The sequence below is a fragment of the Oncorhynchus kisutch genome, linkage group LG30 (genome assembly GCF_002021735.2).
Source record: "Oncorhynchus kisutch isolate 150728-3 linkage group LG30, Okis_V2, whole genome shotgun sequence".
NCBI lineage: Eukaryota > Metazoa > Chordata > Actinopteri > Salmoniformes > Salmonidae > Oncorhynchus > Oncorhynchus kisutch.
This window is the reverse complement of record NC_034203.2, coordinates 43978747-43997877: the sequence shown is the minus strand read 5'-3', so window position 1 is coordinate 43997877 and position 19131 is coordinate 43978747. Positions and strand designations below refer to the sequence as shown.

General features: G+C 46.5%; 1 protein-coding gene across 2 annotated transcripts in view; it reads right to left on the bottom strand.

The window, feature by feature from the left end:
• Positions 1 to 18796, bottom strand: part of LOC109883927 (very-long-chain enoyl-CoA reductase) — a 26665-nt gene extending 7869 nt beyond the window's left edge. The window contains exons 1-6 of one of the 2 annotated variants that reach the window (XM_031809887.1): positions 18511 to 18796; positions 18122 to 18173; positions 15629 to 15673; positions 4482 to 4585; positions 1733 to 1848; positions 1103 to 1208 (exon numbers count right to left, since the gene is read on the bottom strand). In XM_031809887.1, the coding sequence (XP_031665747.1) occupies positions 1103 to 1208; positions 1733 to 1848; positions 4482 to 4585; positions 15629 to 15673; positions 18122 to 18173; positions 18511 to 18666 (579 nt within the window). In that variant the 5' untranslated portion in view covers positions 18667 to 18796. Of the gene's footprint in view, positions 1 to 1102; positions 1209 to 1732; positions 1849 to 4481; positions 4586 to 5611; positions 5847 to 15628; positions 15674 to 18121; positions 18174 to 18510 lie in introns of those variants that run through there. The other variant, XM_031809888.1, reaches the window with a different exon arrangement.
• Between the last annotated feature and the right edge of the window lie 335 nt (positions 18797 to 19131).

The following is a 19131-nucleotide window of genomic DNA, read 5'->3' as shown; positions in this document are numbered from 1 at the left end:
TGTGTTCCTTGTTCTTCATGATGCTCTCTGCGCTTTTAACGGACCTCTGAGACTATCATAGTGCAGGTGCATTTATACGGAGACTTGATTACACACAGGTGGATTGTATTTATCATCATTAGTCATTTAGGTCAACATTGGATCATTCAGAGATCCTCACTGAACTTCTGGAGAGAGTTTGCTGCACTGAAAGTAAAGGGGCTGAATAATTTTGCACGCCCAATTTTTCAGTTTTTGATATGTTAAAAAAGTTTGAAATATCCAATAAATGTCCTTCCACTTCATGATTGTGTCCCACTTGTTGTTGATTCTTCACAAAAAAATACAGTTTTATATCTTTATGTTTGAAGCCTGAAATGTGGCAAACGGTCGCAAAGTTCAAGGGGGCCGAATACTTTCGCAAGGCACTATATATATATAAAATGTATTTCTCTCTTTCTTTTAACCTTTCTGTCTTTCTATAGAATAGTATATAATAGAATAGTATAAAATAGTATAGAATAGAATAGTATAGAATAGTATATAATAGAATATAATAGAATAGTATAGAATAGTATTGAATAGAATAGTATAGAATAGAATAAAATAGTATAGAATAGAATAGTATAGAATGGAATAAAATAGTATAGAATATAATAGAATAGTATATAATAGAATAGTATAGAATAGAATAAAATAGTATAGAATAGAATAGTATAGAATAGTATTGAATAGAATAAAATAGTATATAATAGTATAGAATAGAATAGTATAGAATAGCATCATATAGAATATAATAGTATAGTATCCCTCCATCCCATGACATCTCAACACCAGAGGCCTGCCAGACATCAGATGTTTCGATACAAGGTGGGAAGATCACCACCTAATAACAAAAGCCCAACGCCAGCAGCTATCTATCAGATCATTTAGCTTGACTACGTTTTAATTCAGTTTTAAGAGGTGAACATTCCCAAGTGTTTAACCAGGTTTATTTAGCCAGGTAAGTCACTGAGAAAAAGGATCTTATAATTAAACTTTGATCATTGACCAATTGAACAGCTACACGTAAACACTATTGAATTCCCGAATGTTTTAGGCGCCAGAGTTCGCTGGAACTGACCCTCATGATGGTTTGCAGTGGCAAGGTGCCGTCTGAGAAGCGATGAATGAAGACGGTTTCCAACAGCCTTCTGAAGTAGTGGAAACAGTGACACACACACGCCAGCCTACAGCAGTAGGGAGAAGGGGGTAGAGTGGGGGTAGAGAAGGGGGTAGAGTGGGGGTAGAGAAGGGGGTAGAGTGGGGTAGAGAAGGTAGTGGTAATAGTAAAGAGGACAAGAGTGGGGGTAGAGAAGGGGTAGAGAAGAGGTAGAGTGGGGGTAGAGAAGCTATCATTATTTTGTAGTTGACCTTTTGACCCAAGGTGAATTGACTGACAGCATGTTCTCTTTCACAGCAACGACACAGACATTCTAGACGATTGTAGCAACCTTAACTCAATACCTAGAGACCTCGTCAAGAGATTCAGATCTCTTGACATAAAAGCTAAGGTGTTGGGTTGACAGTCGCTGGACCCAGGTTCTAGTCCCGGTCGGGGCTACCCCCAAATATAGCTACATTGGTGTCAGAAGTGTGATGGCACCTGTGAGGCCATCGGAGAAGAGTACAGAGAAACTTGAGGACACACTCTCCCGAAGGAAGCCGCTGGACCGGTCGGGGCTACCCTTGGAATTTGCCACCATATACGTACGTGACCACTGAGCAGGGATTGGAGGTATAGTCATCTTTCTGCTCGTAGATGTTGAGGAGATGGAGGAAGAAGAAAAGGTAGATGAAGAGAGGTCCGATGCACTCCGCCAGAAACACCTGTACAGGAGAAGAGAGGTCAGATACACCTGTTCAGGAGAAGAGAGGTCATATACATCTGTACAGGAGAAGAGAGGTCATATACACCTGTACAGGAGAAGAGAGGTCATATACACCTGTACAGGAGAAGAGAGGTCATATACACCTGTACAGGAGAAGAGAGGTCATATACACCTTTACAGGAGAAGAGAGATCAGATACACCTGTACAGGAGAAGAGAGGTCAGATACACCTGTACAGGAGAAGAGAGGTCATATACACCTGTACAGGAGAAGAGAGGTCATATACACCTGTACAGGAGAAGAGAGGTCATATACACCTGTACAGGAGAAGAGAGGTCAGATACACCTGTTCAGGAGAAGAGAGGTCAGATACACCTGTTCAGGAGAAGAGAGGTCATATACACCTGTTCAGGAGAAGAGAGGTCATATACACCTTTACAGGAGAAGAGAGATCAGATACACCTGTACAGGAGAAGAGAGGTCAGATACACCTGTACAGGAAAAGAGAGGTCAGATACACCTGTACAGGAGAAGAGAGGTCATATACACCTGTACAGGAGAAGAGAGGTCATATACACCTGTACAGGAGAAGAGAGGTCATATACACCTGTACAGGAGAAGAGAGGTCATATATACCTGTACAGGAGAAGAGAGGTCAGATACACCTGTACAGGAGAAGAGAGGTCATATACACCTGTACAGGAGAAGAGAGGTCATATACACCTGTACAGGAGAAGAGAGGTCAGATACACCTGTACAGGAGAAGAGAGGTCATATACACCTGTACAGGAGAAGAGAGGTCATATACACCTGTACAGGAGAAGAGAGGTCATATACACCTGTACAGGAGAAGAGAGGTCATATACACCTGTACAGGAGAAGAGAGGTCATATACACCTGTACAGGAGAAGAGAGGTCATATACACCTGTACAGGAGAAGAGAGGTCAGATACACCTGTACAGGAGAAGAGAGGTCATATACACCTGTACAGGAGAAGAGAGGTCAGATACACCTGTACAGGAGAAGAGAGGTCAGATACACCTGTACAGGAGAAGAGAGGTCATATACACCTGTACAGGAGAAGAGAGGTCATATACACCTGTACAGGAGAAGAGAGGTCATATACACCTGTACAGGAGAAGAGAGGTCATATACACCTGTTCAGGAGAAGAGAGATCAGATACACCTGTACAGGAGAAGAGAGGTCATATACACCTGTACAGGAGAAGAGAGGTCATATACACCTGTACAGGAGAAGAGAGGTCATATACACCTGTTCAGGAGAAGAGAGATCAGATACACCTGTACAGGAGAAGAGAGGTCATATACACCTGTACAGGAGAAGAGAGATCAGATACACCTGTACAGGAGAAGAGAGGTCAGATACACCTGTACAGGAGAAGAGAGGTCAGATACACCTGTACAGGAGAAGAGAGGTCAGATACACCTGTTCAGGAGGAGAGAGGTCAGATACACCTGTACAGGAGAAGAGAGGTCAGATACACCTGTACAGGAGAAGAGAGGTCAGATACACCTGTACAGGAGAAGAGAGGTCATATACACCTGTACAGGAGAAGAGAGGTCATATACACCTGTACAGGAGAAGAGAGGTCATATACACCTGTTCAGGAGAAGAGAGATCAGATACACCTGTACAGGAGAAGAGAGGTCATATACACCTGTACAGGAGAAGAGAGATCAGATACACCTGTACAGGAGAAGAGAGGTCAGATACACCTGTACAGGAGAAGAGAGGTCAGATACACCTGTACAGGAGAAGAGAGGTCAGATACACCTGTTCAGGAGGAGAGAGGTCATATACACCTGTACAGGAGAAGAGAGGTCAGATACACCTGTACAGGAGAAGAGAGGTCATATACACCTGTTCAGGAGAAGAGAGGTCATATACACCTGTACAGGAGAAGAGAGGTCAGATACACCTGTTCAGGAGAAGAGGTCAGATACACCTGTACAGGAGAAGAGAGGTCAGATACACCTGTACAGGAGAAGAGAGATCAGATACACCTGTACAGGAGAAGAGAGGTCAGATACACCTGTTCAGGAGAAGAGAGGTCAGATACACCTGTACAGGAGAAGAGAGGTCAGATACACCTGTGCAGGAGAAGAGAGATCAGATACACCTGTACAGGAGAAGAGAGGTCATATACACCTGTACAGGAGAAGAGAGGTCAGATACACCTGTTCAGGGGAAGAGAGGTCAGATACACCTGTACAGGAGAAGAGAGGTCAGATACACCTGTACAGGAGAAGAGAGGTCAGATACACCTGTTCAGGAGAAGAGAGGTCATATACACCTGTTCGGAGAAGAGAGGTCAGATACACCTGTACAGGAGAAGAGGTCATATACACCTGTTCAGGAGAAGAGAGGTCAGATACACCTGTACAGGAGAAGAGAGGTCAGATACACCTGTTCAGGAGAAGACAGGTCAGATACACCTGTACAGGAGAAGAGGTCAGATACACCTGTACAGGAGAAGAGGTCAGATACACCTGTTCAGGAGAAGAGAGATCACTGATAGGCAACATGTCCGCTCACTGTTTGCTGTTCCCAGAAAACAGTAGTGGGGAACAGCACCTCGTCCAATATCCCAGAAACATTGTGGTCTCACCATGGTCCACCCCAGCTGCGGTCCCAGGTCGTGGAAGAACATTGTTACCGTGGTTCCCACCGGTAGATTCTCCAATACCTCATCATCCTTCAGGGACTCCCCATCTGACAAAATGTAGTGTTGTCATGGTTACAGGTCTGTATAACAAGATGATTTATTTAGCAGCCGTTTCCTGGTCACAGATTCAAACCTAGACCTGGACTAAAAAGTACTTTCAACAGAGAATCTCCATTGGTTCTTGCTTTTCAGTCCAGGACTAGGCTTGGTGTCTCGGGGAAACGGAATCTAACTGTTTATTGAAAGAGATCGACACATAAGGGATAGTGGTGAATCGTGTTGATGTTCTGAATAGACAGGGAAGACATTAGGACATTCAACCCCCCCCAGTCCTTAGCAGTGAAGTCACAAGCTATGCTGGTCGACTACTGCATAGCAATATAGCTGTGCCAAAAGCCCTGAGCCTGGTTTCCCAATAACGATGGAATTGAGGTCAAATGCATCGTTAAAACACTAAGGAAAGACGATGCATTTAGCATTCGTTCTCTCTGCGTGATGTTTCGGGGAACTCATGTTACACTTACCTGAGTGTTTTAACGATGCGTCGTTTCTACAACCGACAAAAGATTTAACATGCGTTTCCCAAAACACCACGCAGAGAGAACGGACGCTAAGTGCATGTGTCAATACTGATAGGGACGAAAGAAATGGAGCGCGGCTCTCGATCAGCTTTATCCATTAGAATATTACCTACACATTATATTTAATTCACAAAACTGATGACAGATCAGCATGTAGAGAAGACATTGGCAGCTTTGTATTTGTAGTCAACTTTGTTCTGAAGTTATCGGTGGTCAACAGATGGGATAAATCACGTGAGTCTAATATTGAACGACACACTTTGAGTAGTTGTTTCTATCAGGGGTCTGAGACAGGTGTCAGATTACAAACCGTTGCAACGTTAACAACGATGGTTTTGGGGAAACAGCTGAGATTTAACGATGCTCCTACGAAGGTTCTAACCACACAAAATACTAATATATTGACGTATATATTTCAAATACATATGTACTAATTTTAGAATTAAATATATCTAAATACATGTAAGTACTTAAGTATGTCCATTTATTTACCCATCTAGTACCGGTCGGACTTTTTGCCTCCAGAACAGCCTTAATTATTCAATCATTGCTCAGTTGGTATCAAGGGACCTTCTGTAAAGTGTGCCAGGAAAAACATTCCCCACACCAGTACACCACCGTCACCAGCCTGTACCGTTGACACCAGGCAGTATGGAGCCGTGGACTTATGCTGCTTATGCCTAAGGGTTGTTATGGTGACCGTATTACCGCCACACTGGTCATGATGGCAGTCAAATTCCATGTGACTGTTTATTCACGGTAATTAGGCTTCTCCAAGCTCTGATGCTGCTGATGGTCATTAGTAGTCTACCAAACTTGCTAACTGCCTGGTACTCAGCACTCTATTGTCCCCCTAATCACACTGACATCAATACAAATGTATATATTTTTTAAACGAATCAAACACTTCATGAGCTCATGTTCCGTAACATTTCTATAGGCTATGCAATTGGGTGAGAAAACAGAGTGATGGCCTCTAATAAAAAGAAGAGAATCCCATCAGCTTTATACTAGATTTATTTCTCAATTGTCCTAATATTAAGCACATTGCTTCTCTTTACAAGAGGAGTATAGCCTACCTGGCTGGCATGAAAATGACCCATGGCAAAAGCATCCTCCATTCGCTAGTTAAGTGCATAGATGGACTTTTTTTCCCCCCTGCCCCTGTTTCTGGACAGGTAAATGATAACGATACATTTTAAATCAAAACAAATTTCACATAGATATGATTTAGTAAAGACAAGATTAAAACAATAATATAATAGTCAGATAGGTGAATAATATACAGTATTATCATTTTTATGTTTTATTTAACCTGTATTGAACCAGGCAAGTCAGTTAGGAATAAATTCTTATTTACAATGACGGCCTACCCCCGGGCCAAACCCTAACAACGCTGGGCCAATTGTGTTTCACCCTATGGGACTCGGCCAGCTGTGATACAGCCCATGATCAAACCAGGGTCTGTAGTGATGCCTCTAGCACTGAGATGCAGTGCCTTAGACCGCTGCGCCACTCGGGAGCCCAAATTAGTGAATGATATACAGTATTATTGCTTGTGTGCAGTAAGACAAGTCGCCCTTATATGTTTTACTAAGGTTTGTAATCACAACTAAAGTGGCCCAAAAAATTTAAATGAAGCACATGAATCCGCTTCACAACGGGTGTAGAGCCTAACTTGCATACATACGCAGCACGTGAGTTTCAAGTTTGGGGAAGATCATTTTCACCGTAAAAATACACCTTTATGATAAAAGCTCTGGTATTGCTTGCCGTGCGGTAGCAGAGAGAACAGTCTATGACTAGACTGGGAGCTCCAGTACCGCCTGCCGTGCGGTAGCAGAGAGAACAGTCTATGACTAGACTGGGAGCTCCAGTACCGCCTGCCGTGCCGTAGCAGAGAGAACAGTCTATGACTAGACTGGGAGCTCCAGTACCGCCTGCCGTGCGGTAGCAGAGAGAACAGTCTATGACTAGACTGGGAGCTCCAGTACCGCCTGCCGTGCCGTAGCAGAGAGAACAGTCTATGACTAGACTGGGAGCTCCAGTACCGCCTGCCGTGCGGTAGCAGAGAGAACAGTCTATGACTAGACTGGGAGCTCCAGTACCGCCTGCCGTGCGGTAGCAGAGAGATCAGTCTATGACTAGACTGGGAGCTCCAGTACCGCCTGCCGTGCGGTAGCAGAGAGAACAGTCTATGACTAGACTGGGAGCTCCAGTACCGCCTGCCGTGCCGTAGCAGAGAGAACAGTCTATGACTAGACTGGGAGCTCCAGTACCGCCTGCCGTGCGGTAGCAGAGAGAACAGTCTATGACTAGACTGGGAGCTCCAGTACCGCCTGCCGTGCGGTAGCAGAGAGAACAGTCTATGACTAGACTGGGAGCTCCAGTACCGCCTGCCGTGCGGTAGCAGAGAGAACAGTCTATGACTAGACTGGGAGCTCCAGTACCGCCTGCCGTGCCGTAGCAGAGAGAACAGTCTATGACTAGACTGGGAGCTCCAGTACCGCCTGCCGTGCGGTAGCAGAGAGAACAGTCTATGACTAGACTGGGAGCTCCAGTACCGCCTGCCGTGCGGTAGCAGAGAGAACAGTCTATGACTAGACTGGGAGCTCCAGTACCGCCTGCCGTGCGGTAGCAGAGAGAACAGTCTATGACTAGACTGGGAGCTCCAGTACCGCCTGCCGTGCGGTAGCAGAGAGAACAGTCTATGACTAGACTGGGAGCTCCAGTACCGCCTGCCGTGCGGTAGCAGAGAGAACAGTCTATGACTAGACTGGGAGCTCCAGTACCGCCTGCCGTGCGGTAGCAGAGAGAACAGTCTATGACTAGACTGGGAGCTCCAGTACCGCCTGCCGTGCGGTAGCAGAGAGAACAGTCTATGACTAGACTGGGAGCTCCAGTACCGCCTGCCGTGCGGTAGCAGAGAGAACAGTCTATGACTAGACTGGGAGCTCCAGTACCGCCTGCCGTGCGGTAGCAGAGAGAACAGTCTATGACTAGACTGGGAGCTCCAGTACCGCCTGCCGTGCGGTAGCAGAGAGAACAGTCTATGACTAGACTGGGAGCTCCAGTACCGCCTGCCGTGCGGTAGCAGAGAGAACAGTCTATGACTAGACTGGGAGCTCCAGTACCGCCTGCCGTGCGGTAGCAGAGAGAACAGTCTATGACTAGACTGGGAGCTCCAGTACCGCCTGCCGTGCGGTAGCAGAGAGAACAGTCTATGACTAGACTGGGAGCTCCAGTACCGCCTGCCGTGCGGTAGCAGAGAGAACAGTCTATGACTAGACTGGGAGCTCCAGTACCGCCTGCCGTGCGGTAGCAGAGAGAACAGTCTATGACTAGACTGGGAGCTCCAGTACCGCCTGCCGTGCGGTAGCAGAGAGAACAGTCTATGACTAGACTGGGAGCTCCAGTACCGCCTGCCGTGCGGTAGCAGAGAGAGTCTATGACTAGACTGGGAGCTCCAGTACCGCCTGCCGTGCGGTAGCAGAGAGAACAGTCTATGACTAGACTGGGAGCTCCAGTACCGCCTGCCGTGCGGTAGCAGAGAGAACAGTCTATGACTAGACTGGGAGCTCCAGTACCGCCTGCCGTGCGGTAGCAGAGAGAACAGTCTATGACTTGGGTCGCTGGAGTTTTTGACCATTTTTTATGCCTTACTCTGACACCGCCTGGTATAGAGGTCCTGGATGGCAGAACTCTTGGCCGCAGTGATGTTTTGGGCAGTACACACTACCCTCTGTAGTGCCTTACGGTCGGATGCCGAGCAGTTGCCATACCAGGCAGTGATGCAACCGGCCAGGATGCTCTCGATGGTGCAGCTGTATATTTGCCAAATATTTTCAGTCTCCTGAGGGGAATAGGCTTTGTCATGCCCTCTTCATGAATGTCTTGGTGTGTTTGGTCCATGATAGTTTGTTGGTGATGTGGACACCAAGGAACTTGAAACTCTCAACCCGCTCCACTACAGCCCCGTTGATTTTAATGACTCTCTTCTCTGTATACATCAATGAGGTCGCTCTTGCTGCTGGTGAGTCCCTGATCCACCTCTACGCAGACGACACCATTCTGTATACTTCCGGCCCTTCTTTGGACACTGTGTTAACAACCCTCCAGGCAAGCTTCAATGCCATACAACTCTCCTTCCGTGGCCTCCAATTGCTCTTAAATACAAGTAAAACTAAATGCATGCTCTTCAACCGATCGCTACCTGCACCTACCCGCCTGTCCAACATCACTACTCTGGACGGCTCTGACTTAGAATACGTGGACAACTACAAATACTTAGGTGTCTGGTTAGACTGTAAACTCTCCTTCCAGACCCATATCAAACATCTCCAATCCAAAGTTAAATCTAGAATTGGCTTCCTATTTCGCAACAAAGCATCCTTCACTCATGCTGCCAAACATACCCTTGTAAAACTGACCATCCTACCAATCCTCGACTTTGTCGATGTCATTTACAAAATAGCCTCCAATACCCTACTCAACAAATTGGATGCAGTCTATCACAGTGCAATCTGTTTTATCACCAAAGCCCCATATACTACCCACCATTGCGACCTGTACGCTCTCGTTGGCTGGCCCTCGCTTCATACTCGTCGCCAAACCCACTGGCTCCATGTCATCTACAAGACCCTGCTAGGTAAAGTCCCCCCTTATCTCAGCTCGCTGGTCACCATAGCATCTCCCACCTGTAGCACACGCTCCAGCAGGTATATCTCTCTAGTCACCCCCAAAACCAATTCTTTCTTTGGCCGCCTCTCCTTCCAGTTCTCTGCTGCCAATGACTGGAACGAACTACAAAAATCTCTGAAACTGGAAACACTTATCTCCCTCACTAGCTTTAAGCACCAACTGTCAGAGCAGCTCACAGATTACTGCACCTGTACATAGACCACCTATAATTTAGCCCAAACAACTACCTCTTTCCCAACTGTATTTAATTTTAATTTATTTATTTATTTTGCTCCTTTGCACCCCATTATTTTTATTTCTACTTTGCACATTCTTCCATTGCAAAACTACCATTCCAGTATTTTACTTGCTATATTGTATTTACTTTGCCATCATGGCCTTTTTTGCCTTTACCTCCCTTCTCACCTCATTTGCTCACATTGTATATAGACTTGTTTATACTGCATTATTGACTGTATGTTTGTTTTTACTCCATGTGTAACTCTGTGTCGTTTTATCTGTCGAACTGCTTTGCTTTATCTTGGCCAGGTCGCAATTGTAAATGAGAACTTGTTCTCAACTTGCCTACCTGGTTAAATAAAGGTAAAATAAAATAAAAAATAAAAATGGGGGCCTGTTTGGCTCTCCTTTTCCTGTAGTCCACTATCAGCTCCTTTGTCTTGCTCACGTTGAGGGAGAGGTTGTTGTCCTAAGCACCACACTGCCAGGTCTCTGACCTCCTCCCTATAGTCAATGAACAACATTCTTACATAGGTGTTCATTTTGTCCAGGTGGGAAAGGGCAGTGCGTCATCTGTGAATCTTTTGGGGCGGTATGCGAATTGGAGTGGGTCTAGTGTTTCGGGGAGGATGGTGCTGATGTGAACCATGACCAGCCTTTCAAAGCACTTCATTGCTACCGACGTGAGTGCCACGGGGCAGTAGTCAATAAGGCAGGTTACCTTCGCTTTCTTGGGCACAGGGACTATGGTGGTCTGCTTGAAACATGTAGGTATTACAGACTCGGTCAGGGAGAGGTTGAAAATGTCAGTGAGTACAGCGATTCTTTGACGTCATTCAGTCCCATTCAGCCCCATTCAGCCCCATTCAGCCCCATTCAGTCCCATTCAGTCCCATTCAGTCCCATTCAGCCCCATTCAGACCCATTCAGTCCCATTCAGTCCCATTCAGTCCCATTCAGTCCCATTGAGCAATATGGCGCACTTCAGTACATAGTGACAGTGCTGATGTCCTCCATGTACAGTATTACTATGGAAACCTCCGACGGCTCATGAAGCCGGAAGTATTTGAATGTGGTTTTAATGCCTGTGATTTAAACGCATAAACACACACACACCGAGTAATAACCGACACCCCTTCCTGATTTTTAAGATGAAAGGGGTTAATTAAATCTCCCCAGATTGGGGTGGCAGGTAGCCTACTGGCAGGTAGCCTACTGGCAGGTAGTCTACTGGCAGGAAGCCTACTGGCAGGTAGCCTACTGGCAGGTAGCCTACTGGCAGGAAGCCTACTGGCAGGTAGCCTACTGGTTAAGTGCGTTATGGCAGTAACTGAAAGGTTTCTGGTTTGGCTCCCTGAACCAACTAGGTGAAAAGTCTGGCAATGTGCACTTGAACCAGGCAAAACCCTACGCTTTGGTTAAAAGCCGTTGTTACATGACTAAAATGTAATCAGGCCTGACTTCCGTGCCCTGTTACTCTACCCTACCAAAGCTATGGCCCTCTGAGAGACCAGGGTTCAAATAGTACTTGTTTTCTTTCAATATCAAGTTTGATTTAGCCTGCATGGAGTATGAGATGGGCAGGAATGCATGCACACAAACACACATATCTCATATCTCATAGCTACAGTCCTCTCTGTGACCTGCTATTGGCCAGCTAGTGCTTTTGGCACAGAACCTTACAAGACCTATCTGTTATGTCAGAGAAGTTCAGGTCATGCTCTCAGCTGTCCAGGCTCTTCGGGTGGTGTCAAAACATCATCAGGTTACAGCTATGTCTTCCAGTCCGTCATACGAGAGGTCATGTGACAAAAGAGAATGTGGGCACAGACTAGGGCAGAGTCACAGAATTTCATCAGCCGGTGATAACTGTCGCTCTCACGGTAATTGACCGTTAATTAGCGTAAACACATTTAACCTTTAATGACTTCTACACACAGCCTACAAGCCACTGATGCAGACCTTTGGAACATCTACATTTGAAAATGTCTAATAAATCCATGTAATATATTCTACACCTTCACAATAAATCCATGTAATATATTCTACACCTTCACAATAAATCCATGTAATATATTCTACACCTTCACAATAAATCCATGTAATATATTCTACACCTTCACAATAAATCCATGTAATATATTCTACACCTTCACAATAAATCCATGATTTATTTTAGACAGGTCTAAAGAAACATGATATGAAGAAAATGTAGTTTATTTCAGAAGAACAGAATAACATCCTCTGAGTCAATCCTTCTGTTAGGTCCTGATCTGGCTGTGCCATATGGCTGTGGGCTAGATTTGCTGAGAATTCTGTGGCATTATTTTATATAATTTTATAATATGAAGAATACAATTGAACAAAGCTGAATGAAATAGACAGGAGTATGTACATGGAGCTGTGTGTTGAGAGGTTCATAAATGGTACTCCTATAGGCTTCATTTAGAGTTGTTTGTGTACAAAGCTGTCATCAAGGCAAAGGGTGGCTATTTAGAAGAATCTCAAATGTAAAATATATTTTGATTTAACACTTTTTTGGGGGGTTACTACATGATTTTCTTTGCTATTTCATAGTTTTGATGTCTTCACTATTATTCCACAATGAAAACAATTGAAAACAATTGAAAAACAATTAAAATCAAGAAAAACCCGAGAAGGTGTTCTGAAACTTTTAACTGGTACTGATATAAACTGATATAAACAATATGAGATATTCTATTGAAATGGTTACTTGCATAGTGGAGTCTTTATTTTATATATATATTTTTTTATCCTTTATTTAACCGGCAAGCCAGTTAAGAACAAATTCTGATTTACAATGACGGCCTACCAGAATGCAAAAGGCCTCCTGCGGTGACGGGGCATATATATATATATATATCCCTTTTTCAGGACCCGGTCTTTCAATGATAATTTGTAAAAATCCAAATAACTTCACATATCTTCATTGTAAAGGGATTAAACACTGTTTCCCATGCTTGTTCAATGAACCATAAACAATTAATGCACATGCACCTGTGGAACCGTCATTAAGACACTCACAGTTTACAGACGGTAGGCAGTGAAGGTCACAGTTATGAAAACTTAGGACACTAAAGAGGCCTTTCTAGTGACTCTGAAAAACACCAAAAGAAAGATGCCCAGGGTCCCTGCTCATCTGTGTGAACGTGCCTTAGGCATGCTGCAAGGAGGCATGAGGACTGCAGATGTGGCCAGGGCAATAAATTGCAATGTCCGTACTGTGAGACGCCTAAGACAGCGCTACAGTGAGGCAGGACAGACAGCTGATCGCACTCGCAGTGGCAGACCATGTATAACAACACCTGCATAAGATCAGTACATCCGAACATCACACCTGTGGGACAAGTACAGGATGGCAACAACAACAACTGCGCGAGTTACACCAGGAACGCACAATCCCTCCATCAGTGCTCAGACTGTCCGCAATAGGCTGAGAGAGGCTGGAATGAGGTCTTGTAGGCCTGTTGTAAGGCAGGTCCTCACCAGACATCACCGGCAACAACGTCGCCTATGGGCACAAACCCACCGTCGCTGGACCAGACAGGACTGACAAAAAGTGCTCTTCACTGACGAGTCGCGGTTTTGATTCACCAGGGGTGATGGTCGGATTCAAGTTTATCGTCGAAGGAATGAGTATTACACCGAGGCCTGTACTTTGGAGCGGGATCGATTTGGAGGTGGAGGCTCCGTCATGGTCTGGGGCAGTGTGTCACAGCATCATCAGACTAAGCTTGTTGTCATTGCAGACAATCTCAACGCTGTGCAGTACAGGGAAGACATCCTCCTCCCTCATGTAGTACCCTTCCTGCAGGCTCCTCCTGACATGACCCTCCAGCATGACAATGCCACCAGCTATACTGCTCGTTCTGTGCGTGATTTCCTGCAAGACAGGAATGTCAATGTTCTGCCATGGCCAGCGAAGAGCACAGATCTCAATCCCATTGAGTACTTCTGGGACCTGTTGGATGGGAGGGTGAAGGCTAGGGCCGTTCCCCCCAGAAATGTCCTGGATCTTGCAGGTGCCTTGGTGGAAGAATGCGGTAACATCTCCCAGCAAGAACTGGTAAATCTGGTGCAGTCCATGAGGAGGAGATGCACTGCAGTACTTATTGCAGCTGGTGGCCACACCAGATACTGACTGTTACTTTTGATTTTGTCCCCTCAGGGACACATTATTCCATTTCTGTTAGTCACATGTCTGTAGAACTTGTTCAGTTTATGTCTCAGTTGTTGAATCTTGTTATGTTCATACAAATATTTACACATGTTAAGTTTGCTGACAATGTGTGACATTTGTTTTGATTTACAATGGACCAATGCTCCAGGAGCAGGGTAAAAATACATGTCATCAATGCACATAATTAGAGAATGAGGACCGTTTTTCCCATGGTTCATTTTCATGCTAGCCAGGTAGGCTATATTAATTTTGTAAAGAGAAGCAATGTGCTTAATATTAGGACATTTGAGAAATAAATATAGTAGGCCTAGCCTATAGAAAGCTGCTGGGATCCTCCTCTTTTTAATAGAGGCCATCACTCTGTTTTCTCATGCAATTATTATTTTTTAATTTTTAATTTATCCGTTATTTTACCAGGTAAGTTGACTGAGAACACATTCTCATTTACAGCAAAGACCTGGGAAATAGTTACAGGGGAGAGGAGGAGGGGGATGAATGAGCCAATTGTAAACTGGGCATTATTAGGTGACCGTGATGGTTTGAGGGTCAGATTGGGGATTTAGCTAGGACACCGGGGTTAACACCCCTACTCTTACAATAAGTGCCATGGGATCTTTAATGACCTCAGAGAGTCAGGACACCCGTTTAACGTCCCATCCGAAAGACGGCACCCTACGCAGGGCAGTGTCCTGGGGGCATTGGGATATTTTTTTAGACCAGAGGAAATAGTGCCTCCTACAGGCCCTCCAGCACCACTTCCAGCAGCATCTGGTCTCCCATTCATGAACTGACCAGGACCAACCCTGCTTAGCTTCAGAAGCAAGCCAGCAGTGGTATGCAGGGTGGTATTGTTTATACCCTATATATAATTGTTTATACCCTATATAAAAATTGTGCAACACAAGCTCATTGGCTCTCATCAAGTGTTTGATTAGATTTTTGATTACATTTGCATTGACGTCAGAGTGATTAGAGGGACAATAGAGTGCTGAGTACCAGGCAGTTAGCAAGTTTGGTAGGCTACTAATGACCATCAGCAGCATCCGAGCTTGGAAGAAGCCTAATTACCGTGAATAAACGGTCAAGTGGAACTTGACTACCTGACTCGTGACCGCCGGTGTTGCGGTAATACCGTAATACCGGTCACCGTAACAACCCTTAGGCACAGGCTCGCCGTCCCAATAGGAAAACATTCACGTAGTGACAAACAAACTGTACACTGTTGACCCGCTGGTTACTTCTAGTGTTGAAATGTGTGATAATGTTGATATTGTTCGATATTTATATACAGTTGTAGTTCTAAAAATCTTCCTCCTGTCACTCCTGTCACTGTATATGTCAATGTATATGTCAGTGACGAGGGCTTAAGGATTCAGAGGAGGACGTACCTGGGTGAAGTGACAAAGCCTGTCTGGCTGGGTACCATTTAGGATCTGTAACCATCACAAATGATTTTAGTCACTTCAGAAACATTAAACATTAGGACATTAGGACATCATCAGGGTCGGGGTCAATTCAGTCATTTCAGGAAGTAATGTGAAGTTCCGAATTCCAAATTTGGAGTTAGAATGTCAGTGTATTTCCTGAAATCTATCTATCGCCAACTGCTAAAGACGAAATACAACAAGATATTTCATGCCATCCACTGGAATAGGGAGTGTAACACACTTGCTATAACAGACAGAGACAAGACAGAGATAGAGACAGGACAGATATAGGACAGAGACAGAGAAGATTGGGCCAAGACAGGACAGAGAGAGGGCGGAGACAAGACAGAGAGACACATGACAGAGCAAAGACAGAGACAGGACAGAGACAGGGCAGAGACCAGGCATAGACTGGACAGAGACAGGGCAGAGACCAGGCAGAGACCGGACAGAGACCGGACAGAGACTGGACAGAGACTGGACAGAGACAGGGCAGAGACCAGGCAGATACCAGGCAGAGACTGGACAGAGGCAGAGACTGGACAGAGACAGGGCAGAGACAGGGCAGAGACCAGGCAGAGACCGGACAGAGACCGGACAGAGACAGGGCAGAGACCAGGCAGAGACCAGGCAGAGACCGGGCAGAGACCGGACAGAGACCAGGCAGAGACCAGGCAGAGACCGGACAGAGACCGGACAGAGACCAGGCAGAGACCGGGCAGAGACCGGACAGAGACAAGGCAGAGACCAGGCAGAGACCAGGCAGAGACCAGGCAGAGACCGGACAGAGAGAGGGCAGAGACTGGACAGAGACCGGACAGAGACTGGACAGAGACCGGACAGAGACAGGGCAGAGACCAGGCAGAGACCGGACAGAGACTGGACAGAGACAGGGCAGAGACTGGACAGAGACCGGACAGAGACAGGGCAGAGACAGGGCAGAGACAGGGCAGAGACCAGGCAGAGACCGGGCAGAGACAGGGCAGAGACAGGGCAGAGACCAGGCAGAGACCAGGAAGAGACCAGGCTGAGACCGGACAGAGACCGGACAGAGGCCAGGCAGAGACCAGGCAGAGACCGGACAGAGACAGGGCAGAGACCAGGCAGAGACCGGACAGAGACAGGGCAGAGACTGGACAGAGACTGGACAGAGACATGGCAGAGACAGGGCAGAGACCAGGCAGAGACCGGACAGAGACTGGACAGAGACAAAGCAGAGACCAGGCAAAGACCAGGCAGAGACTGGACAGAGACAGGGCAGAGGCAGAGACTGGACAGAGACCGGACAGAGACTGGACAGAGACTGGACAGAGACAGGGCAGAGGCAGAGACTGGACAGAGACTGGACAGAGACCGGACAGAGACCGGACAGAGACTGGACAGAGACAGGACAGAGGCAGAGACTGGACAGAGACCGGACAGAGACTGGACAGAGACTGGACAGAGACAGGGCAGAGACCAGGCAGAGACCAGGCATAGACCAGGCAGAGACTGGACAGAGACAGGGCAGAGGCAGAGACTGGACAGAGACCGGACAGAGACTGGACAGAGACCGGACAGAGACTGGACAGAGACAGGGCAGAGACCAGGCAGAGACCAGGCAGAGACCAGGCAGAGACTGGACAGAGACAGGGCAGAGGCAGAGACTGGACAGAGACCGGACAGAGACTGGACAGAGACTGGACAGAGACTGGACAGAGACTGGACAGAGACAGGGCAGAGGCAGAGACTGGACAGAGACCGGACAGAGACAGGGCAGAGGCAGAGACTGGACAGAGACCGGACAGAGACTGGACAGAGACCGGACACAGACCGGACAGAGACTGGACAGAGACCGGACAGAGACAGGGCAGAGACCAGTCAGAGACCAGGCAGAGACTGGACAGAGACAGGGCAGAGGCAGAGACTGGACAGAGACCGGACAGAGACTGGACAGAGACTGGACAGAGACAGGGCAGAGGCAGAGACTGGACAGAGACCAGACAGAGACAGGGCAGAGGCAGAGACTGGACAGAGACTGGACAGAGACAGGGCAGAGGCAGAGACTGGACAGAGACCGGACAGAGACTTGAGAGACCGGACAGAGACTGGACAGAGACTGGACAGAGACCGGACAGAGACAGGGCAGAGACCAGGCAGAGACCAGGCAGAGACCAGGCAGAGACTGGACAGAGACTGGACAGAGACAGGGCAGAGGCAGAGACTGGACAGAGAACGGACAGAGACTGAACATAGACAGGGCAGAGGCAGAGACTAGACAGAGACCGGACAGAGACTGGATAGAGACCGGACAGAGACCCGGACAGAGACTGGACAGAGACAGGGCAGAGGCAGAGACTGGACAGAGACAGGGCAGAGACCGGACAGAGACTGGGCAGAGACTGGACAGAGACAGGGCAGAGACCAGGCAGAGACAGGGCAGAGACAGAGACAGGACTGAGGCAGGGTACTCACAGATCTTATATAATAGACACTTGATCTCTCCAATAGTGGCATTAGGTTCCACCTGACAGAATACACAGCTATTACACATAAACAAATTGACATTAAGTATCTACTGTCCCAAAACATCAGTTTCACAAAATTAAAGGGCTCTATTGAATCCTCATCCGGGAAGTTCAGCTTCACAGCATGAATGAAATGTAGCAGACTTCATTCCCAGATGAAATAGAGCCCTAAAATCAGTACCGCCTCATAATACAGAATACAACTTGTGAGGACAAAAAGGGAAATATCTGGTACAGTTACGACCTACTTCCTAAACAGGTGAATTACAGAGTTTTTACTTTAGCAGCCAATGAAATGAAACGAGGGAAGTTGTTTATATATTTTTTTTTACTTACCTTGTCCAAGTAGCAAAGCTTCAACTTCTTGGAATCCTGAATCTCCACCTCATAGAAAATATAATTCTTATCCTTTTTGGCCTTTCCTGCCGTCATGCCATGGGCACATCTTGCCTTTATAAACTGGGCTACCACAAAAAGGCTTTTTAAATCCATGCTTCTAATGCGTACCTTCCAGGTGTGTGGTTTTCAGGCCCTATCTGCCCTGTGGTGTGTGACTGTCGGGTCCTACTTGCTGTGTGACAAGGGGGTTAAGATAACCTCAACATGACTAACCCTGTGGTGTGTGTGTGTGTGTCTGTACGTACGTGCACGTGTGTGTGTATGTGCGTGCGTGCGTGTGTATATGACCCTAATAATTATCTCAGTGAGAAATAGGTTTGAGCAACATGAGAGGATGTTAGGGGGATCTGATGTTAGACTACATTGTTCCTGATGCCAATTATCTGCCATATCCTGTGGCCTTCCCCGTCAATTATTTCCATATATGTTACTCCCATTAACACATCTCCAACCCATCTGACTGGTCTAAACATGATATGGTATCTGATAGAACGTCCTGGCGTCCCCTTGCTACATTCTGACACGGTGACATCAGGGCCGAGTCACAAAATGGCACCC